Source organism: Aphis gossypii, chromosome 1, assembly GCF_020184175.1.
Source record: "Aphis gossypii isolate Hap1 chromosome 1, ASM2018417v2, whole genome shotgun sequence".
Classification (NCBI taxonomy): domain Eukaryota; kingdom Metazoa; phylum Arthropoda; class Insecta; order Hemiptera; family Aphididae; genus Aphis; species Aphis gossypii.
In genome coordinates, this window is record NC_065530.1 from 31,986,634 (window position 1) to 32,013,717 (window position 27,084).

Here is a 27,084-nt window from a genome sequence, read left to right on the forward strand (position 1 = left end):
TCTGGTTATATATTATACGCTCGTATTTCGAGTTCATCTCGTCAATGAATACTGTGCATTTTAAACGCGTATTAAGCTCGTAACACAATATTGTGTCGATTCTTGTCAAGTAATTTTGGTTAACGTTTTGTCGAACAATGATACATCATTTAAATGTCGCTCTCGCGATAACGTGCAATCTTTAAAATTAAAATAAACGATTAAACAGCGTTTTTAATGAGCATAATAAAAACTTCTTATCGATTCGATGAAAGTACCTAGATTTAAATTTCCCGAGATATAATAATATAATCATATTACTATCGAGACGAAAAAGCCACTGACAGCCGACGGATCGCGCGCGGTCTCTTACCAACAGATCGGCGATGGCCAGGTGCATGAGCATCGCGTGTATCCTCGTTCCAGCCTTGCGCCTGCGTTTCAGGATGATCGTCAGCACCGTGATGTTGCCTATGGCCGAGACGACCATGAGTATGCTGTAGGTGACTATGGCTACCACGTGGCCCTCGTTGAATTTCATGTCGTACGGAAGATTCGACTCGTCGAACATGGACGAGTTCGTCACGTTATCCATGCCGGGCCAGACAGGTGGCGGACCGACGTGCACTCCCTTGGTGACCGAGTGCAACACGGTGTTTGCGTCCGAGTCCATCATATCCATGACGAAGGTCGGTTGCGGCGGTGGCGACAGTGGCGACAGTGGCGACAGTGAATTTGCAGCAGTGGCGGCGCTGGCGGCAGAATCGGCGGTGTGTGTATTATTGCTCCCGAGCGTAGGGATCACGTCCAAACTGACAGACTACACACGCGGCATAAACAGACGACACACGCGCGTACGTGCGCGCACGCGTACACACTAACAGTCCTCAACTGTCGTCATCAAATGTGTTCCACAAAATTAGTTCGCCGCGTTCAATCCATTATCTGTAAAATATAGATTACGATTTCTGGTTAATTATACTCGAATAACAATAATAATAATAATACAACATAAACACGTGTTCTAATTTTTTATATGACGACAAGTATTTCAAAATAATATCCGTAAATCTTGGTTAGACGGTGTTGTCAACGGTGACAACGATGAAAATTTATCAAGCTTAGTTAAAAAAAATAATAAATAGTAACATATTTACTCTGCTTCCAACTAAAACACGTTTTTGACAAAGTGTTTTAATGTTGTATGCAATAATATCCTATGCGTTAACCAGTAAGCCGTCAAATATGATATTATATGCCATATATATATTTTTTCAATGGTATCAACATCTATAAAATGTTCACCCTTTAAGTACCTATGTCGTAAAATATTGGTTATTATCAAACTTCTGTAAAACGAATATCCGTGTAATTTAATAAACGTAAAGGATGAAAATGTGTAGCTAATATGAAAATATTGAATTGGTATCTATAAATTAGGTAAGTATGTACTTAAATTATATCATAAATATTATAAGTGCCGTCTTAACTTGTTGTTTAATTCAAATAATTTTACAGTAATATGTGCACAATCGATGCATGAACAATTATTATTAAATAATAATATATATTTAAACAATATTATATTATTTTTAAAAATTAAGAGCATATGACTTATTTGTAAATCAATAATAAACGCAACCAGAAATTATCCAACATTATTTTAACAAATTTAACTTAATAAGAAAAAAACCATTGATTTTGCAATTTAAAATTTAAATCTTCTTACTACAATTTATTGAAGGCAGAGTTATAAAGCCCTTTATAATTTACTCTTTGAACATTTTTAAGCTATTGCATAGCTTTTATCGCAGGCGTGGTGACTGAAAATATATTTTTCGTAACGAAAAAGCGTGACCGTTACCCGTTAATTGTTACCATGGTTACCGAAAATAAAATAATAATAATAATAATCGTTATCATTTATTTATTATTTTAGTTTAATATTATTCACTGTTATCTACCAACAAAACAAATGCATTTTGTCAAATCTTGAGATATGCGGTGTTGCAGTTTCAGCGACGATATACAGTATAATAATAAAAATAATATAATAATATAATAATATTATATTATATTATTATTATTATTTTTTTTATTAAATTTATTAACTTCTTATTTCGTGTTAATATGTAATACTGCAATAGCTTTATCGCGGCAGTCCCCGAGTGCCACTTGACTTTTTTATGTTGCTTTAACTTCTCAATATATTATAATAATTTAACAAAAACTAATTTTCTTTATAATCTCTATTTTTTTACAGTGCTGTTTTAATTATGACCGACTAAGTTCTGTAAATATAAACGAAAAAATAAGAAAAAAACGTCTAACAAGCAAAATCGAAATTCGTCAACTTAAGTTACAAAAAACAATAATTTATATTCTTGTTTTCTATTGCAAATCCAACAACGTGTTTCACAATTCTTGAAAAAAGTAGTGATCCACCGTCTGTTAATGGAAATACGATAAATCATCACGAAAACTCAATTTTAATTCGATCCATTAGCATTTCTAATCAAAATAAGTCGGCTTGATAAACTGGTATTAACGACTTTTTTTTTAAAACAACTATGTAATTCGTTATAGTTTATGCCATATTGATCGAGAAGTTACAATGCAATAATTTAATTATTATGTATTTCAATCTTCTTATTTCTTACTTTCATCGGTTGTTGTTTGTAACAATCAATTCAATCCGTTACAATGATCAAATACTAAAATATCTGCACTAACAGGTAGTTCTATAGATATTTACGTTTAAAGAACAGGAAAATGTCAACACTGTAATGATAAGTTACGATAATATATACTTTATATAAGATAATGTGGCTCTTTTAAAGTAATTATCTTATCATAATCTTGTGAGTTGTGAAATTATTTTGTTTTACCCAATGAGTATAAAAAGTATAAATTAAATATTGGTAGGTATCTATTATTATTTTCAATAATATTGTAAATGTTCATGTCACAATGTATTTAAATGATTTTAATAGCATTACATAATCTATTAAGTAAAACGTATAAATAATATTACTACTACAACTATTATACATTATTATAAGTCAGTAATAAAAAAAAAATATTTTTAGCTTCCACAATCACAGACCAAATCTCTCAATTCGAATCCTGATTCTATCCCCGCCTACATATAATCCATCGTTACCGCCAATTTACTCGACAAACTTTAATATCTGAAACTGTTCATAAGTTATTTATAGATTTTAATATGTGGATTTATTAACAAGAAATCAATTTTTAAATAATTCATGTAGTATGAATACATTGAAACTTCCATGTAACGAACTTCCATTTAACGAAATTTTCTATTTAACGGATTATTTTTGAGAACCATGACCTTCGCCGTTAATCATGCGTTAATTCTATTTAACGAATTCTTCTATAATACTATTTTTTTTTATTCCCCATAAGACTTCGTTAAATAGAAGTTTCATTGCACATGTAAAATGTAAATCTCTCCCAATGGCCACTTAAGATTATTTTTAAAAAAATGTCAATGATACAACTAAAATCAAACAAAATATATGGTTTTAAATGGATGTACAGAAAGATTTTATTATAGTAAGTAATTATAAATAAATCAAAACTATCAGCTATTATCATATTTCTTCAAACGATGAATTATGTAATATTAATATTATTATAACACATACAACCCACACCTATTATTTAATTTTGCACATTTATATGTTATAACTTATAGTTATACAATAATATAATAAATCAAAAATATAGTTTGTACTGCGTTTAATAATAGTTTTATACTTATTTTTTTTATATAATGGCAATCCCATTTCCATAACAATGCATTTACCCAATATTATTGGGCAAATACTCTAATAAGTAGGTATAACAGAAACTAATTTCAGGTCATTAATATAAATGTAATGTGAAACACATGCAATTATAGTAATATTAATTACAACAATAAAACAAAACATAAACGATAAACATTGCAAACAAATATGTATTATTATTGATCTTAACCGATAACGTAATGAACATATTATTATCTATATTCTATTACCATAAAGGCTAAAACTACGACAATAATAATATACGAGCATTAGGGATTTATTTTTAATAACTAGATTATAAAGTTATGAGTGTGAAGCCTATAATGTTAAGCATGAACTCTATATCTACAAAAACTTATATTGGCAGTTTGTTTAACATTATTTAATTCTTGACAAAGATATAATTAGTATAAATAATACCTACACTCAGTTACAGATACGTATAAATACGCATCGCACCTGACACCATTTTCCGAAATCTCGACGTCATGTGATATTTCATAAAAAAAAATAATAATGATATAATGTTATATTTAAAACCATGTCTCGTAATAACATTTCAAAAGGGACTTAATCAACATAGTTGCCACCTTCTTTGTTTCCTAATCCAAGTAAAAACTTTTTTGTTTTTCCAAATAGATATTCTTTTCTCTTTGACGAAATAGCTTGATAAAAATATTTCAACCCTACACCAGTCACAAAATGTATCATTAAATGAATGCATGATCACGAGATAATGTCACAAACATTCGGAAAATCGAGAACAGTGATGCTGTTAATAAATCACTGCCAGAAAATGTTAATAACTTCGAAGTTCAAAAGAATGATTTTATTTCTATTTTGTGTTTAGTAGGTTTACTTTTACCACATCAAAAGATTTTTAAATAATTAAAACACTTAACTGTGCCTCTCTCAAGACAATTTTGGGTTATATCAGCTCTCCAGATGTATCATGTCTCACATTAATTAAGCAGTATACATCACTCATGAGTAGCTACCTACTATATTATATTAATTAAGAAATAAATAACAATACTATTTTATTTTCATATGGTTAGGCTAAATTATCATCATCAACTATACCGGGCACACACAATATCATTTCTCCCTAAGAGACATCTACAAAACACTTAAGGTTTCAATATAACAATGAAAATGAAAAGGTATTCTCTGGTGCAGACACGAAATCAAATCATCAAGTGGAAAAGTAAATAATAAGTAAGAGAGATATAGTGGAAAGAAGAAGAATATGGAGAAAAAAATTCAATATGCACTTAATTAATTAACTACTGTTGTAACGATGTCAATATTTTAAGAAATCATTGTACCTAGTGATAAAATTAATTAATCATATGTAATTATGAATTAAAAATTCTCGAATATTTTAATTAAATTTTAATAAATAAAATTTAGATTTGGACAAACACTTGCATATTTTATTTTATTTTTAAAACAATATGTAATGATTATACAATATTCTGAATAATTAATTAATGACTAAAAAAAATTACCTAATTATTCCAGTGATAAAATTAGTAGGTATTCGAAAATTTAGTGTAACTCTTAAAAAACTCCATTCTTAAATACAAGAGTACAAAACCTATTTACAATTTCGCTTAAAATTATGAAAACTAATTAATTAAAGCCATGTACTCACACAAAGTTTAATGAATTGTAATTCAAAAATATCAAAAATCGTTTAATTTTAACATATTTTTAATTAATTTACTCACGTCCAATCGAAATGGTTTTTAATTTACCAACATAAACCTATACAAAGCTATATTTATCTTACATTTTATGTTATACATTTTCATAATTATTAATATTTTAGATATAACGCAAACGTATGTTGTATATATACAAAATCTAAAAAAATAATAATAATGTCATAAATAATTTTCTTGAGTATATACAAAAATATAAAGTAATATACAATATATGTGTCCAAAAATTAAAAATTATATTATCATTAATGAACCCGATTTTCATATATATAAATCAGTCTGCTCACTAAATTTTGCTCGCAAATAAACATAATATATACCAATTGCCTACATCAAGGATAACATAATTTGACAGACGATTTGACTTAATACACGCCAAATTGTAAGTCTACCATTAATTTAGTAACCTCTTGTGATATTCAGCCTTTGTGGCGTCATTTCATATATTGAAAGTAAACCAGGTTTTGCATAAAAATTCTAATCTTTAATATAAAATATTAACTGATTCTATAAGTTTTATTATAAATATATTATTTAAAAGTTATATTTTTCTATTGTACATGTATAATAGTATGAAAATTATTATTATCTGGGGAATAGGTATAACATAATTTATATTGCAACAAAATAAAAATTGATTTGAAAATTATAAAAATGACAGTTATGAATTTAAAATATGGCTTGTCAAGAAAAGAGATTAGGGGTTAAAGCTATAATAAACAAAAAAGGACAATTCATAGGTGTTTAATTTTGAAATTGAGTTTACTATACTTGAAATAATGTTTGGTTATGAATATTGAATTCGTATACATAATAGTATATATTTTTTACAAATGTATCATGTATAATTTAAATCTAAAAATTAAAGCTTAATGTAACAACGTACAAGATTGAATTGATCGTGATCATGATTGTGTTTTCGTGTTTTAGTTTTATAGTAAAATAAAAAACAATTTACCTCGTTGTATTATATAATGTTTTATTTTTGAAATAATTACTTTTAATATTAAAATAATTTTCCAAGTATTTCATACAGTCTCGTATCACTCAAGAAGAACTTTTAATAATTTTACATAAAATTGGTAAGAACTTATTAGCTATTACTCAAAAATTCTTAATTAGCAAAACTCCACCTCCATTTACAAATTCTTTTCAAATGAAATAATATTATCGAGTTCAAATTAAAAGTACAACTAATAATACATCAATAAATTTTGCATTTAATGAACATATAGAATAACTTAATGGTATCTATATTATAAATATATATATATATATATATATTATATATATATATCAATTGTACATAGTACTTAGTTTTAAGACTTTTATTGTAGATAATATTACAACCAATTAAAACTGCTTATGGAAAATAATGTATTTTATTTAAAAATATATAAATCGGGAATTTATTATTAATATATATATAATTTTATATTATTATTATTATTATTTTTATGTTATAAATTAACAAAAAAAAAATGTTTGGATAAAATATGAATCCTCCATTTATAATATGACACTGTCTTGTAAAAATAACATCAATTAATGTTCTTATCTATCGGAGTACAGTTTGTAAAAGAGTAGGTATGTTATTATTTTATAATGGTATATATATTATGCCAAATTATATGAATTATATAAATGTTTAGTCATTTATCACAATAATTGTCTTTCATAATTTTGTTTTTACAAATTATAAACTATTTTAATAAAATTAAATAACTAAACATTGAAGATTTTATGATTAAAAGTCAGCAGAGTTAAATTAAACACATTGGCATTTTATAAGTAACAAACTATTACATAGTTATACATTTTGTTTACTCTATTTAAAGTTATCTACACTCTCTGTTTTAAAACTAAAAAAGTGAATTTTAACAATAGGTATTTTCGTGGAATATACAAACATCATATTTTATAATTTAAAAGTTTTTAAATAGTCCCTATAGGTTAAATTAAACCCTTGTAACATATATGTAAGTAAATTGCAATTAATATAAATTCCAAACATAGTTTGTTCAACTAAAAATTATATATGTACCTAATATTATATATTTTTTTCTGAATAATAATAAGTATCTAAAATAATTTAAAGTAACAAAACATGTAATGTTGAAAACATATTTAAAATTTACTCATAAATATAATGATGTATTATGAAACATAACTGTATATTATTTGAAAAATATAAAATTCATAAAAACGTTATATTTACAACATTAATGACATCAAATTTAATGTAATATCGATATCATGGAAAATATTTGATACCAATAAAATTTATTCAATACATCTAGTTTTGTTGAAAGTCGTATCACAGGTTTTATGAATTAAAATATTCATTCGATGAATCCAAAATATTATTTTTAAAACGAATTTAATTTTAGCTATATTTACTTGTAATTAGTTTAGAATACCATATCAAAAACTAAATATTATGATACTGATTACGATAAAATGAATGAAATCGAAAATAAATTCAGTTCGTATATTAAGCATACAAAATAACGAAGTTGTTAATTCAATACCATTAGTATAATACTTGAAATCCCAAAATAAGGTCCATAGCTGTTTCCACATCAATGTTTGATGATTCAAATTTAGTTTTGAACAACTACAGTTCTACCAAAAACTCAACTAAAATAAATCGGTGATGTTTGTTTGTTACTTTTCCGATTTATATACAAATTAAATGAAAATTAAATTCAGTTCAATTTTCTTATTGTTTCAGCAAGCCCTTCAATTTATAATTAGCTCTGTCAATCAATTTAATCAAATTTTCAAACATAGAGTTTTCAACTGGATGAACATTATTCTCATTACAAAGGTTCAGTCAGATCCTTTTTAGACTGATCCATTAAATAATTCGATGGCTTCAAATTTCGAAACAGTAACTTGACATGCAATTATTGTTATTTTCATTTCGAAATTTAGTAGGTAATTTATTCAGCTACGTATTATAATACATGTTTATTATAAAAGTAATACTAAAACAATTCATTTATTTATTTATTTTTTTTTTTTGTTGTATACACTTAAATAATTTACTTTAAATTTAAAACACAATGTATTTTTAAGACCGGGTTGAAGAAAAAATTTAAATTATCAAAAAAAAAAAAATTATATTTGCAGATTAGTAACTACACTTAACTTTTTAATTATTAATTTGAACATAATTTTAATAAAAAAACACTAGTATAAATATTCTATCTAATTATATGTGAATTTGCTCACTAGTTGACAATCAATACTGTACATAATAATATTTAGTGTAGGTAGGTACTTAAATATTGTAGTGAATAAAAAAATTGTATTATAATAAAGTCAAATTGTTAACCAAAGATGCAGAATTGACAATTTATTTTTTGTAGTAGAGCGTATTTATTATTAAATTTTTTACATACCTAACTTATAAAATGACAAAAAATGTGTAGGATTTATGAACTTTTGACTTTTTTAAAGATCATAGACTTTACTTTTAACAGGTAACTTTATAAATAACAAATATTTGTGTTATGCACATATTAAGTTGTAATATTTAAAAACAAATTACCTAATATTGATAAAAAATACGAGTACATAACCAAACATATTATTATTATTTAAATGAAAAAAGTTTGTATAATAACATAAATTAATAATAAAGTAATACCACAGAGTAATAATATATACATTTTAAATAAAATTCATTATCAAAGTTTAGGTAAATCATAATTACTACGGTATAACAACTTAGAAGATATACCTACTAAAATCTTACAACAATTAAAATTTAATAAATGCAACAAAAATATATTATTTTCAGTATTTTAATTAATTTATAATACATTATCCGTATGCTTAATAATAGATATAGTTGATTTAGTATTATTCATTAAAATTATATCATAATAAAAATCATGTATTTTTTATTTCCAAACACGCGTTATCCTTATATATAGGTATATAAAAGAACAGGTCTTTATGTACCCATTTTGTGACTACGCTATTTAACTTTTTTCAATTTTTTTTTTCACAGAATTGTTCCAAATACCTTACTAAGTGTCACCACTTCACCCGATTTTAAAAATTTTGAAATTTTGAAATAAAAAAATTAAATTAAATTAAATTAATTAAAATGAATTAAATTAAATAAATAAATAAAATAATTCAGGTTGTTTTGCCAACTGTATAAAAAAAAATTAATTAATTAAAGTTAAATTAAATTAAATAAATAAACAAAATAAGTCGGATTGTTTTATCAACTATATAAAAACTACGAGATGGCAAATTATTGTATCTTATTCACCGTACTAAAAATATTTATGTAACTTTGAAACTTAAGGGTAAGAAATTATAAACTTATGTACACATCTCGCAGGATCCGCAATCCACCACAGGTGGATTACCTACCTAATAATATACTGCTCGCATAATCATAATTGCATGATCAACGCCAAGCGGAATGATTTTATTATAACCTGACTAAATCACTGACTGATAAACGTAAAGCCTGAACAATGAAAGATCGAGGCTTGCAATTTAGGTACACGGTACATTCGTAACACAAATTTAGTGTGCAATAAAAAAGCATTTTAAAGTGGTGCTTGCACAATATTTTTGAGTTTCAAAATGGCCAATGAAAATGCCTAAGTTTTGAACACCGTTAAACCGAATATTAAATAACAAATTAATCAAAGTTCGAATCATATTCTAAAATTGGCATTTTTAATGGGAAACAAAGTACACGGGATCAGCTAGTAAATATATATTAACTTAATAATAATTTGATTTACAAAACATTGACTAATAATGATACTAAACGATAACTATAATCAAGGTATATTATAATTTATTTTTACGCTAAAGTATTTGAAGTCTATTGTTGAATTTAGGATACATTTTACAATTGCTTAAAAATTATTTCATGTAACCATATTATTAAATACATTTATATGAATTATATTACTTTGATAATTATTATTAAGCAATATTAAAAATATATATAGGTACTAGCACTAATGATGACTACTCAGGAAAACTTTATAAATAAAATCCCAGTTGTATAATATAAAAAAACAATTTACACATTGAGTTATTCCTATTATATAGTTTTAGTACACCCAGCGGGTTAGCTTTAAAATGTTAAACATTAAAAACATTTTTTTCTTTATTTTTGTCATTTATTATCATCATTTTATTAATTTTAATTAAAATAGTTTACTCATTTTATTAAAATGTATAAAACCATTAATTTCAAAATCAAATAATACCAATTAAAAAAATAATATTAATAAAAAGTTAAGGAATTTACACGTTTATATAATATAAACAACTAGCGCTGATCCTGCACGGCGTTGCTCGTGACAAATTAATTACTGCCAGTGGATTTATCCTGTCAAACGGAGTTTAGTTAATGTAATCTACACATATTTTTAACATAGTAACTTATGCGATTTAGACAAAATATACGTAAAATACTGTTCTTAAATAATATTCAATTATTATAACTATTTTATTTTATCTACCTAACCTACCATAGTCATATTTGCAGATAAAAATGTATTCGTTTTTCCTGAGTCGACAAATCTCTGTGTGAACCCCCCTTTAAAATTCAAAATCTAAATAATTGGCTTCAATATACATATCCTTTGATAAAGGGCTACCTTAAATATACTAAATTTTAGAACCACGAGTACGACTTACTTAGCGGTGGATCGCTTACACACACACACATACGCAAACATTTCCTTTTATTAATATATAGACAAATAATAGCAACATAATATTTTATTTCATTAACAGGAAATAATACGATGTTTTTATATTACCTGGCTATGTACTCTTTAAATGTATATATCATATATGTAACGAGTAGGTCATTGGTTAATATGCTGGTACTGCATAGTGCATAGTTATCAAAAAAGAAAAAAATATTTATGTTAATTATAGCAGGTAACTAATAAAAAGTTTGATTAGTAATGAAATCATAATTTGATAACTATATCACTATAAGTTTGAATCAAGAAACAAATATATAAGTGCATAACTCCTAACCAAGTATTTGTTTATTAATATTATTTAATAAAATATTTTTAGAGGTGATATAGTGGAATCGAACTAGTCGCACGATTATCCTCAACGGATAATTTTACACAACTGCTCTTAAAATAAAAACAATTTGGATTCAGCTTCAAGAATCATAGTGTAGTATGATAATTATAAAATTAAAAAATGTCGGGACACGCTTTTACGTTAATTGGTTAACGCGACAAATTGCAGTGGTTAAAAAAAACTGTTTCCCGATTTATAGTTATTATTAACTATATGAGGACACATTTTCACCTCCGCAATAGCACCGACGGAGTACAAAATAATAGATATTATACATCATCAACAGTATATTATTAGCGCTATATCACCTACCTTTTGGGAAAACGACTGCATAATAAGTAATTATACGATTAATTTTCCGAACGTCGTCCCGCGGCAATTCTTCAAGTGCTACGGTAATTATTTTTTTTTTCCTAACAATAATAATATAATATAATACCTATACATGATAATATACTTAACGGTTGAATAGGCTGTTTTTCTTGCGATCAATTCGCACGAGTGAGCGACGGACTCGCGCACGGAACGGAACGATGATTCGCTCGAGACGCTGTTTCCATTTAAGTACCCGACGGTTCTGTTATCAAGCTGCCAATAGAGAGAGGCACACTATCGGGGGATACGCCGACGGCCGTTTGTCTTGCACATGCGTTTGCCGCGAAGCTCATTCGACGAATACGTGTACCGTACGCCTGTCCACGACGTTATATAATATCATATAAATTTGGTGTTTTTTTTTTTTTTTTTTTTATCAGGTTTATTGAATATTTATAATACTATTCTCCTCCCGCGCTGGTATTGCAATAAATTATCCATCAGCCGACGAGTTTAATCGTTCGCGGTATCGTCTGTTTTCTTTTCGTATTGGCATTATTAAATTTGCCCACCTACATAATACACACGTACACATTACATGCGTCGTAGGTATATTATAATTTACAATCGTAGGAATATTTAACAGCAATATATAAGTCCGTTTAACGCATTAACGTTTAATATCAAATAATAAATATGCGTTCTACTACATACCTATTACACCTACAAAAATATACTTTATACGTGTTTGTTATAAGCTACTCATATGATATTCTATATATTATAAGTACGATTATCAATTGTTATTGCGATAGCACGTAGACACGTTCCAGTAATTACGATTTTACCGAACATTTTTATGAAAATAAAAGTTGCCATGTTTATTTTTTATATATTCTTTAAGTAAGCCATTTAAAACTTAATATTTTAAATGTTGAATAATTTTAATGATAATGTAAACATTTAAATAGCTATGTGCTGATACAAATCTTAAGGGATTTTTCGGTACACAAAAAATATTTTATTTTTTTGTTTTTAAAGAGTTGTTATTGATTACATAAAATAAAATTATCGTTAAAACTAAACATAATTTTAGATCAAAACAACCCAAAATAACCGTGTTAAAATCTGTGTAATTTACATTTAACGGAGATTAAGAATGGGTAAATCCACTAGTATTTGATTTGTCACGGACAACTATTAGCCAGTATTATATATTGTTTTATGTTACATATTGAATTGACCGTTAGTTAATAATACCCATACTACATTCTACTAGTATAGTTTCAACCCTTTCTACATTAAATTGATAATTCCCAAAATTGTGACATAATTTTACTTAGGTTATGCGATTTCAGTTTCGGTAAAAAGATAATTTTATAATTATAAAATTATAAAATTAGGTAAAAAGTAAAAATGATACGAAACGAAAATAATATAATTCTCTAGCCAGTAAACAATTTTATAAATACTCATCCACTGTAATTAAATTATTAAATTCTTAATATTTAATATGGTTATATATTCATAATCTTTTAAGAAGTTTCGACTGTACATTAGTATTATCAAATTGATATTTCTATATTTTTTGTTCATTTAAAAATTTTGAAAACTCAAGTTATACCAACTGTAACTGTACAGTTTAATTTAAAAATGATAATGCATCACATTTTATTTTTGTTAAATGATAAATAATTTATTGATTCCGGTAAATAGGTATAAACCTACATACATTACATACATAATGATTAATGTGAAAACAAAATAACTGGATTATAAACATTCAGAAGATCTGGAGTATACTTTACAACACCCCCATCCTTACCAACTGTTTGGTTAGAACATTTACTTTAGTAATTGCTCCACTAATTACTATACATAAAACTACTTATGTTGATGATTTTAATCAGCCCGCTCAATAAACGTCTTATCAATTAAATTGAATCATTAATTGAGTTTATTATTTTAATGTGACGCGTTTAAATTTATTAAATCAATACATACAATAATATATGAATTATATAAGAAAATAAAAATTTTATAATACGTATAACATGATATTAAAATATTATACGTTTAATATACCTATTATTACTTTATAACTTGGTTATTGAATAAAATAATTATGTACTTTTAAAGTACTTTTTAAATATATGGAATAATTATCTTTCTACCAAAATAATCGTATCATTGTAAAATTATAGCATTATCATCATACATATTGAAACGATGTGTTTCGGTATTTTAAACCAAATGATAACCGTTGGTAAAAGGTCGTATTTAGTTAAACTTCGTAGAATTGTTGTGATTGTAAAAACAAAATCACTAGACGAATGATTTGAATTACCTAGATAACTGAAGGACACACATCATAATATACCAGAACTAAATATTTTATGTAATAATGATAATAATTTTAATAAATAAAAAATATAAAAATAAATAATAACAATACTACAATAATGTTATATACTAATAAAGTTGATCCTATATGACATCGACCGCGATAAATTAAACAACCACGAATTACCCATTCTTAAACTGCATTAAATATAAACTGAAAAGATTTTTAACATAGTTGTTTATATTATTTTTACCAAATATAAAATCCAGGTCTAAAATTCTATTCAGTTACAATAATTATTTTATTTTCTGTAACAAATAAATAGTTAACTGTTAAATTATAAAAATTTAAAAAAAGTTTTTTATGAGTCAACTACTACAAAATTTATCTGTTGAAACATATAATGTAATAAATAAAAAGTAGTCTATGATACTTCGGATCTAAATACGTCTATTAATGAAAATATTATTAAAATCGATAAGAAACTGTCGATTTGTCTAAGGTAAGGTCTATAATGCCTGTTTTAAACTCCGTTAACTTACACTACACATATTTTTAACACATTAATTTAGGTTAATTTTAGAAAAGATAAATACGGATCTAAAGTTATAAACATTATTATTATATAATATTTTATTTTATATGACCTACAGCAACTTAAACAAACAAACAACAATCCTTTTTTCCGTAAACCAATAAATCCTTGTGTTAATGAAAAAATTGTATGGAAAATGTGAAAATTTAAAAATTGGCTTTAAAGTGCATATCCTTGAGTGATTACATTGATTACATTAAAATTTTAGAACTATGAGAATGATAGACTTGGTTGTAAGTCGTTAACACACACACCAACCTTGCCTTTTATTAATATAGATAAATAATAATTTAAATACAATTTTTATTTTAAACTGTTCCTTTTATGTTATTATTGTCATATATTATAAGTATTGTATATAGCCCCAACTATCCCCATTAAAGCCTCGGCCACTTATTAAATATTGTGAGCTATCATGAGGTTGTGGTACAATACACACCCGTGTGAACCCAAATCCAAAGCTGTAAATATTTTATTAAATAAATGATGCTGCATGGGGGTCAAGCAATGTGCAGACAGTACGGCCCTTGTGTAGCGGTTGTACATGGAAAAAAAAGTATTTATTGTATATAATATAATATACTATAGGTACACCTAGTACTTATATAAAATACATATAAAAATGATAATAATGATGTTTATATATACTGTTCAAATTTATTCATATATCTTCGAATAGTTATTCAAGTTTATTATAAAGATAGCACTATTCATAAATAAAATAAAATATATACTACCTATATTATGTTAATATTTTTAAGTAGAGATACTCTACAATGGAGCAGTGCAGCTATGATTTTAAATGATCTGTGCCGCAGATATGTCAAACAATCGAGTCTTTATAGTGAATACCCAAGGGATCAGTCTTAAATTGGTATAAGGACCCTAGAGATTTATTATGAATCACTAGCTTCAAAATCGTCCTAAACACCATTTCAACCATGTAAATTGAATTTTATAAAGCGGAATTCTTCAAAATAAAAATAAACTATAGATAGGAAGTACTGATAGGAACACCTGATAGGAACATAATATACTAAGTATGCTACATCACTAAACTTTAATGAATCATTAGTGAGTTAATGGTACCCTAAACATGTTTTAGTGGTTCGTGATTGATAGATTGGTTCATTAAATTTTAGTGAACCATTAAATAAATACATGTTATATGTAACCAGATGGTACTGTAATAAATCGAAGAATTCATTTTCGAGTGTACTTACAAACTGAGTAGTGAGAAGTCACTGGTTATTGTGGTGGATGTGCTAATTTTGAATTCAACGATAATTCGTTAAATATTATCTAAAAAAAACGATTCTTATTAGCAGATACAGTAATACATCTCTATTTCTAAGGATATTTTAGAATATATTTATATTATTAATTTTAAATTAGTAAAACGTTAAAGTATAAGTTAAACTTTAATTGATTTATGACAAATTCGTTGAGCATATTATATTATTCATTCAAATTCAAGTCAAAAATTATGTATTAGTTCATAGTATTTATAAATAACTTACAACTTTTATATTTATTTAAAAAATTCATTTTGGACGAACGATTATAATTTAGTAATGACAGCAAGCCTCCCACATCAAATTCTATCTATCAGAAATAAGACTACCTGTAAAAATGTCAATGGCCCGTAAATTTCAGTGTTTTACAATAGCGTGTAATAAATCATTTATATTTTATGTGAGTTAAATAATCACTATATATTTGTAAATTATCCAATTTTTATGAACACCAACCAATCTTTTATACACTTAAAGTCACTCATGCGTCATCCTCTTTCCCATCAAACAAATGCTCTGATACCCATCACCAAGTATTACAGTGACCGTTCAATTAGGAACAAAAACTAAATATCTAACCACTTAGTAAAAATATTTTGGACAGAATTATCAATTAAGAATTTTTTCTCATTTCTCTAAAAATTAGGATTGAATAGATTAATTTAAGTTTAAATTCATCATTATTATTTAAATTTAATAAATATAAAAATACAAATATAATTCATGTGTTTACCTGTTATTCTTAAATAAAAATAATAATAAAAAAATTAAAATCTATCTTGTCATGAGGTAAAAAAAAAAATGTTTAGTAAATACACTTAATGATAATATATTGTATTATCATTAATACCTACATAATATTGTATAAAAACTATCGTTAATTGTATTATTGATATAAAAAACATTTTTCATAGAAAAATATTTATTAATTTAATAAAATAATCAACAGTATGGAAATTGAAATTATTAATATCACAAATTATACTTAAAAGCTATTATATAATAATATGTTAACCACACCCTGAATATATATCATTAAAATGCATTCAAAGTACACATAGGTAACCAACATTTAAAATTTTGTATTATATTATTTAGCATAGTTATTTTAAAATTTCATTTCCAGGTAATATTATGGATCAATTGTGAGTTATGATTAACCCAATCTAACCTGCCAGCTCTCTACTTTAAATTGGTTTATGCGTCCAACTAAATCATGATTTTATAATAATAACAGATTATATTTTGAATTCACGTTAGATATCTTGCAATGAAAACATAATTCAACATTACAAAAATTATCTGAAGTATAAGAGACAAATCAATTTATTTTTTGAATATTATATACATTTATACAACAAAGTTCGCCATGTTAACAACGATATAGTATTCCCTAAAATACTGGTTTTTAATAATGACTTGAAAACTAATAAATGGTAACATAAAATAAATGAAAAAAAAACAAGATAATCAAATGAGTTGTTTATTGGAGAACATACAAGACAAAGATTTCTATTTTCACATTTATATATTATATAGATTTTGAGATAGATTTATATTACCACAGACTTTTATATTGAACAACTAAAGAAAAATATTTTTGAATATTCGCCTAAAACATTTTATTCACCAATAGTCAACGTACACCGATAAATCAATGCATAAGCCCATTTTTTCTCAGGATTGATTGACAAATATTTATATTACTTATTTCATAATCAAATATAGCCTATGTCACTGAGAAATAATGTAGCTTTCTACTGATGAAAGAATTTTCAAAATCGGTTCAATAGTTCTAGGAGATTACTTCTTACAAATAAACTCACAAATGTACAAACTTTACCTCTTTATACCTCTTAATTATATTATAAGTACAGTTAATAATATAAAAGATTTACTTTGGATACACAAAAACTTCATGAATAATGAATGAAGAATGAGCTATGGTTTTAAATTGTTAATACGTTGTTTGGTACATTCATTGGGTGAACTATTAAAAATGTTGAATTAATTAAATTATTATTTTAAACTTAAAAATTAAAATTAATAACCACTTATGAATGTGACCATTATTATACTGTTATTTTCCTATAAAGTTTTAATACATAATAACTGTATAAATATCCTCATTTATCAATAATTATGTATTCTTCCAACTTAGAATTGAAATGACATTTCTAAACAGTTACTGAAGTGCCTAACATAAAGCATAATTTTACAGTTTCATTTTAATAAAAATAGATGCTTTGCATCATAACGTACTCAACTTAAATTTATATTATAACATAAAGTATGTAATGTATTGACGTGATTAAAAAACAATGAAATTATCGAACTATTTTATAAATTGCTAATTTATAGTACTTACTACCCTTGCACCTCTTAGATTTCAAAATAATAATAACCAACAATTAATAGGTGCCCCTTTTTTATAATTGCTGTGATTTTATATACCTACATAAACCTATTTGGGTGTTCTATGAGTTAGAATGAGTTATCTTACACTCTCGTATAAAATTCCTAGCACCTATTTAGTAACAATATATAATATTATACAATATTAACTAATTTAATAAATAGTTGTTGTTCTTTGCAGTGTTATTATTTATTATAATGATAATGAATGGTGAGTAATGGATTGCATCATATAAAAGTATGTAAATTATACTATTTATGTACATTGTACATACTATTAAACATCAATATTATCAAAAATATAGTTAAAAAATAAGAATAAAATATTTTATTATTTACCTAATAACTATATTTACTTTTTATTTTATAATTATTTTATAATATAAATCATAGATAACAGCAAAATTGTGTTTTAATAATACTAGGTAACGAGATATTAACTTAAGCTGCGTGTTATATAGATTTATCTAAATCTAAATGTCTAAAAAATAAACACAACTACAAATAAGTTTGAATTTACTTTTTAACACAATATAGTATAATATATAGTTACTCTAGTATCATATTCTAACATAATTGGTAATCTCCAAGTAAATGTCGTTGCTCATAGCTAAAGAAAAATAACTAAATTAGCTCATTATAAATAGTTCAAGGAGACATTCAATAATCTGATACAAATAAAATAAATCGATACCAAACCCGCCATTATAGTAAAAAGAAAAATTATTCGTTTCCTGTCTTGCATGATATTCAGTAAGTATGTAATACGCAACAAAAGCAAATACCACAAAGAAATAACAATCTTTGTAGATTATGTTTTAATTAAAAGGCTGATAATAGATATAATACAGAACGGGAATGAAACTGTGGGCGTACATGTGTTCTAAAATGATTGATAACGTGTTAGATGGTAGAGCAAAGTTCAATCATAAAGCTATTGAAAAACGCATTAAAAGACTTGTAGTTTATTTAGCTATAAAAACGTATGCCAAAATATGAATTATTTAAACGATAAAACAAGATTGAATGCAATTATGCATAGAATATTCATCTTTCAAAATAAAAACTTGGAGTTCAGAAAAATTTAATAATGTTTATGAATTTAAATTCATAATTTTCAAAATACAATTTCAATGTATTTACATAATATATTTACAGTACATTTCCTTATTCTAAAAAACATGTTTCAGAATATTCGTATTTAAAATAAATTGTAAAATTAAAAATTTCTAATAAATTATAAGTATTTTAATAATTTGTATTCTGTACATAATTAGCTCTATAGTGTGTGTGTGTTAATATGTTATAATATTTAATTAAAGCACTATCAGAATTTTTTTTTTAATATTTTACAATATTTTATGAACTTTCTAGGGATTTTATAATTTTTAATATTGTTCTTACTTACTGTTAAAATATTAAAATTAATTTTATAAAATATTAAAAGCTAAAATTTAACTAAATTATAATCACATTTAATTGTTAGATTTTATAGAAATACTATACCGACACTGAAATTGAATCATTATTACTTTTATTATTATTAAGTAACTTCTATAAAAATGTTCTATTTAAAAGGACAAAACTTGTTAGTTGTTACCTGAATGAAATTTAATAGATAAACTTGTCATCGGTTACATTTAAAAATATAAAAATCACATATAACATATTAAAATAGATAAACAATTAAAATGATTCTTTGATAAATAAATATTTTATGTTAGAAGGCCGTTTCTACAAAACCAGTTCAACTTGTTTAAATATGTCTTTAGTATAGATTATATACACTAAAAATGTATTTGATTTATTAAATCTATTGAAAATCACAACGCAATAATATAATAATTGAATATATTTTAAAAATCTAATCAAAATAGTTCATAGATTTAAAATTAGCAGACATTTTTTTTTCAACAACGCGCCTACTAAGCTTTCCTTCCGGTTTCCGACTATTGTTACTTATCTATAGCTATTAACTGCCGACTGGTGACACATAAAGGTCACTAAAAACCATATTATGTTACCTGCGCAATTGTATATGATTATTAACACGTATAATAATGAGTTTATTTTAAATAGAAGCAGAATCAACATATAAATTATTTTTTTAGTGATCTGAATTTGCTGAGTTTACCGAGTCCGGCATTATAATTAATATAAGCGTACTACGATTACGAATAATTTTTTTTTTAAAAAGTTGGTACACAGACACCAGCATTAAATTATTTATTCTTGAAAACTTTTTTTTTTATTATTATTACTATTATTTTAACCTCGGTTTTTATGGTCCGAATATGCAATGATGGACTGAAAAGTACTGTGTCCTGATCTAAAAGAGCTATGATCGTGTTCCTGATAACAAAATGCTTTTATTATGTTTTGTTGAATTCTTTTTTCCTATTTAATTTTATAACATAATATTGTATGAAGTTAATTTTTATTGTCAACAGTTGGCATTTAAAAAAAAAAACTCTGACTCCAAGCTTTCTTTTTTTTATGTCTCATCTACACTTTTATAGCAAATTTTATCTAGTTGCGTTTCTATGTTGAATTACTAAATAATATCATATTCTGATATTCATCCATAATTTCTTTCTCGTTACAAAACATTCGTATTGATTTCCGTTTCGATTGAAGATACGTATAGTATACATATTATGTACTTAAATTATTTTCAGAAAGGCCACAAACATCTATATACTATATTCAATATCGTTATTCCTTTTGGAATACATACAAGTCATACATATTATATGAGTTTTAATTTTTAATTATTTTTTGTAGTGTAAAGCTATAATATAACCGAGTTAAACTTAATTCCCACAAAATAAGTTTGAATAATTAAATATTGGAATATGTTATTACGTATGTTAACAACAATACGTAAAATGGTATCCATTTTTGCTGATACGGAATATTTTTAGAAAAAAAATAAATGTAAAAATGTAGTCTAGCCTACCTATTAAAATTAAAAAATTATACTACACATAATGCTCTTAATTAAATAACTTAAATAAAATTCAAACAAAAATCTAAGTTCAAAGCTTTAAATTTGTATTTAATATAAAAAAAAAAAGATTAAAATCATATTAACAAGATAATAATAGTGTTTGTCATTAGTGTCTTTAATCTTCTACCTGAATAATATGTATCAATGAATTTTTTTCATGTATAAAAATTAACATAAAAACTAGTTCTGATGTTATAGTAATAATACTAAATGTTTAACTATACTGGTTTTAACATATCACTAAAAATCATATATTATAGTGGTATATGTGAATTAATTATTATAAGTATTATAATTTATAAGTTATAATCAATATTTTCCTGAATTATAATTTAAATAAGTCTAGAAACAACTACCTAACAAGTATAGAACAAAACATTTAAAAAAAAAATGCATACATATATTTCCGCAACAGCAATAACATTAACTTAATGGTTATTAAATTTTTACGTTATACTTACAACTATAGTTCATTTCTATTTTTATAAAAGTCAGACAAATCAGATTATATCAATAATAACTTACACGTTCAATTTTATACAGCAATAATCCTAAACTAATTAATCTATCAACAGTAATGAATTTACAATTTAATGATATTTTTTCTCAGATAGAGGACTGGTAAGAGTGCATAAAAAGTTACATAATATAATTAATAATTATAATAACTTCATGATTTAAAATAAACACATAAAGTTTCTTAATATAGCCCATCTAAATCATATATGCTCATTATTTCGTTTTTTTATGAATAATCATTAATTTTACCTTAAATGTATATAGTTGTATAAAATATGATCTAACAATGATAAAATATTACCAAATATTTTTATCACTAATTTTTTAATTATCAGTAATCAATTGTAATTAATGTTTTTCACTATATTTCAATATTAATTATCCATAAAATTCATAGTATTGATTATTATTAATAACTATAGGTACATACTTTTCAAAATGTTAACATCATAATATAATTGTATTTAATGTTACAAATAAAGTTTAAATTAAATAAAAATTATTATTATGTAGGTATAGCACATTTAAGTGGCACTCATTCCAATAAAATTATTAAAAAAACTTTTACTATCTATCGTTTGAATTATTTAGGTACTCGTTTTTCAATATCACTGTTAATAATTATTCTATTCGTATTATGGCCATTTAATTATAAGTGTTAAAGACTTAATTTAATGTATTGTTATTATTTGTATTATTTTAGTTATTAGTTATAACTTATTAATAATTTTATTCATATCAATAATTAAATTGGTACGATTTGGAATTTATAAACGTAAGCTATGCAAATAATTCAAATAAAAAAACCTAGCAAGGTATATTAAAATAATATGGATCTATATAATATTTAAAAGCTTATTAACCAACTATTCTATGAGCTATTATATTTTTTTTAAACAACACAAATTACGATTCATATTGATAATATAGTATAATAACTTCTTAATTTAGTGTAAACATTAATACAGTTTAAAAATTCTATTGGATAGAAATAATTGAATATCCCTAATGTAACTAATTCAACTAGCTTAAAATTATAGACGATTTAACATAATAGTATTGTTCTATACTGTATAATCAAAGTCATGATATACGTATAATAACTATTATTCGATCGTAAACAATTCATCATTATTACATTATGCAGCGTGTGCATATTGCCACGTGTTAACTATTTCAAATAGTGGAATAATCTTTCTAATCTTTTATTCGTAAAAACGCAAAATACCATTCCATACACTATTGACGAGTATTTAAAAAATAACAAAAAGAAGATTCTAATAAATGTACATCTAGTGATGGCTTAACGGTCGTCCAGCTGACAAATGTTTAAATGCCAATTGCCAACGGTGACGGAGATATGTTACATTAAAAATTTTTGTAAAATGTAAGAATGTCACGAGTCATGGGTAAATGTTGTACTGAACCCATCTTATGATTTTACCGACTATCATTTCAATCTTTACAATCTACCATTATGTGTGCTAGCCCGACAACCCATTTACATTCTTTATCACACGTAGCTTTTTTATAATAATACTATGTATTACGTTTAATGGTTGAATACAATATCTATTCAATTATTATAGCCATTATAAGTTATAACAAATGTTTAATTCATTTTAGAAGATTTACTTAACATATTAATTAGATCAAGTTTCAATATAGTGGATAAGTGAAAATTAACATAATTATATTTTCAAATCGAATACCTACTACAAATATTTAGAAAACGCCTACTTATTAATTATTGTCTGTAAATATGGTTTCAAAAGATAAAAAATCATTTTAATTTTTCTTTATATAATTTAAAACTTTGAAATCACAGCTATTCCTGTCTCCAACATTGCTTGCCCTTGCCATTTGTTTTTATTAACTAAAATTGTTATGCTTTGATTTTATCAATTATTTTCATAAATATTCATTTTTTTTCTTCTGTTTATCGTGATAATATATTAAGTTAATATAAATAACGCAAACTGATTAAAAGAAACGTCACTAGCTAGAAATAATCTATAAAAAATATATATAAATACTAATAAATGATTAAATTATCTCTTTAAGAATTTCAATTTCTCAATTTAAAAATTATTTAAATTAAAAATATTTTATTGTTTATTTAAAAATTGACCATGACAAAAACATTGTATGTACTGAAGACACTAACACGTGCGTACATACAAAAATTATTGATAAAACAATGTACGATACTGAATTAAAACTTAACCCTACAACTCTAAAATAATTCGTAACACATGATGCATTTAATAATATAGATTATAGGTAGGTATACTATTAAATACTGCGATATATTATACACAAACAAAATAATAACTTTATATTTACGTATACAAACCTAATATGACGCCGTCACCTTATTATTTAGTACGTCAGTATTTCTATAAGACAAGTTAAAAAGATTATGCACATCATTGTTGAAATTTAATAAACCTTAGCTGGCACAAAGTTTTATGGACTTATATTCGTCGGACATGTTTTTCATAAACAATTGCAATAAGTACGAGTAAAAAAAAGATGCTTTTAACCTTTGATACGTCATTTTTATATACTATAATACATTCTAGTTCGTTACAGAGTGTGATCGGTACAGTATAGAATGTTATACAACTTCGGGTGGAAAATAATAATAATCCTCGGGAGTCAATGTACATACGTATATATATATATAATATATATATATGTGTGTAATTATTAACAGTTAAAATTATAGGTGAATTAAATCCGTTATAGGGTTAAATAGTATACCTGTGATTACGGCCAAGGGTGGTGACTAGCTGGACTGCAAGAACTGATTGTTTCACGAGTAAAAAAAAATTTTCTTCTATAATGTATACGTAAAATTACAAAAAAAAAGTGAAAAATGTACTAAGCGCGCACCACAGCAATACGACCAACAAAACACACACGCACACGCGCACTGACTGTCCAGTGTCCACGATACACTAATAATAACAGTTGATAAAACGTTTATTATTATTATTTCGCGATTACTGTGTGAGGGGTAGTCGCCGAGGAGGGGTGGAGCCGTGGAGGAACTTTTGAAGACGACAACGGACAGTACTACGTGTTAGACGGTAGTACAGCACGTACGTACGCACGTAGTTGCGTACACGCACAACGACGTCTAGGAAACTGACCACACGAAAAATAATATTATTATTATTATTATTATTACTATATCAATCTCCCGGCGCGGCCTGTTGCCGCCATCGCTACCGCTAATGCCGCCGCCGCCACGGCCGCTGCAGTCTGATTTGGAGGTCACGCGGACGAACCGGGTTCGGGTCAACTCGATATCGCATAATTTATACAAAAAAAAAAAAAAGCAATAGTAAAAAAAAAAAACGTAATATACATATTACATGTTGTACGACTATATTATTATAATATATACTGTAACAATAATAACAACAATACTTTGTCCCGCGGATGGGCACGGATTCCGCGCGTCGTGCTTACTCGTCACATTATTATTGTGATGGATGCCGTCGTCTGGTGTGTATGAATAAGATTTTCATAAATTTTCAGTGAGTATCTGATACGCTCGTGTCGTAAAAGTGATGCGCGCAAAGATATTTAAGCACTGTGACATAAAAAAATCTTATTACATAAGACGAATATTAGCTGCAGTATATACCTTCACGTCCTACAGTCACAGCTGATCGACGATAGTTCTAAATGCGCGCACATCATATCGCGGCTTAGGAATACACTTATAACGACGGCGATTGCAATTATTTACCAAGGTGGTATATGATTATAATAATAAGTGTATATACTTGCGATTGGTTTTATTTTTCCGAAACCGAAAAAATTTTAACACGTGTATAGCGAGTGATCGATTTAAGTATCTATATACTGAATACTCATTACATCGAAAAGTTTTGATTCGATGTCATTTGAAAATACAATTTCTGAAAAATATTATAGTTTTTACTAAATTTTATCGTTATTATTTTTTAGGTTTTTATTTTTTTTTTGAATGGCGTCGTTAATTTTTTATATCATATTCCGAATCAGTAATATTATTTGAATATTTCAATCTATATATAAAAACCGAATTTCGGATAAGTAAGTTTATTAGTTTAGCTATAAGTTTAAACTGTATTAAGTATTTAAAGCTATATTACGCATATAGATGAGCGTACTAGTGAACCAAGCGAATGTAAATTCCTGTATTAATCGTTTATCTGTTTGTATGTTATTGGAACATGATAATATTCATTAAGTGTTTATATTTTATTATATTATATTAGATACCTATAGGTACTTATGAATATAAAATTATTAAATAATTGTAAAAAAAACATATATTTGATAATATAATTTTGTAAACAATAATTTTTTTTTTTTTAATTATAATATTATAATAATTTATATATTATATATACATATTAAAATTATGTCAACACGATGCTATAAATTATAATGTTTTAACAAAACAAAAACTAAATAAATCAATACAGTGAATACAGGAAAGTTGTTATACGTACCTCTTTTTACTGTGAAGAAAGTTACATATATTATTTGCAGGAATTAACGTATGTAATTTTTTATCTACTACTCTCACATAGCAACTTGCAATTCCCTAGTGGACTAACATTTTGCGGCGAACCCCTGTACCACTCTATTCTGCTTATCGAAACTTAAATACTTATAAAACATAAGTTAAAACTAAGCTAGCTATTTATTTAAAAATTCAATTTTTATGTGTACTCAAAAAAATATTCTCCTCGAGTACATGAAAATAAAAATGTATTTTATCATTCAAAAAAGTAAAATTTTAAAAATTATGAAAAATAAAAAATTATAAAATATATAGTTTTTTATTTTGAAATGAAATGAAATAAAATGATTTAAAAGAAATATTTTAAAATAAAATACAACTTTATGAAATCATGAAATGAAACTTATTAAATGGATCACTCTGTATAAGTACCTATTATGTTAAAT

General features: G+C 25.3%; 1 protein-coding gene across 6 annotated transcripts in view; it reads right to left on the reverse strand.

Moving 5' to 3' along the window:
* LOC114119520 (adipokinetic hormone/corazonin-related peptide receptor variant I-like) overlaps positions 1-25,364 on the reverse strand; it is a 78,177-nt gene extending 52,813 nt beyond the window's left edge. For 2 of the 6 annotated variants that reach the window (XR_007603600.1, XM_027981097.2), the window contains exons 1-2: positions 24,877-25,364; positions 353-924 (exon numbers count right to left, since the gene is read on the reverse strand). Coding sequence is in view for 5 of the 6 variants with exons in the window: in XM_027981097.2 (XP_027836898.2) it covers positions 353-661 (309 nt within the window). In the remaining variant the exon portion in view is untranslated. The other 4 variants (XM_027981099.2, XM_027981098.2, XM_027981100.2 and 1 more) reach the window with 4 other exon arrangements.
* Positions 25,365-27,084: the final 1,720 nt, after the last annotated feature.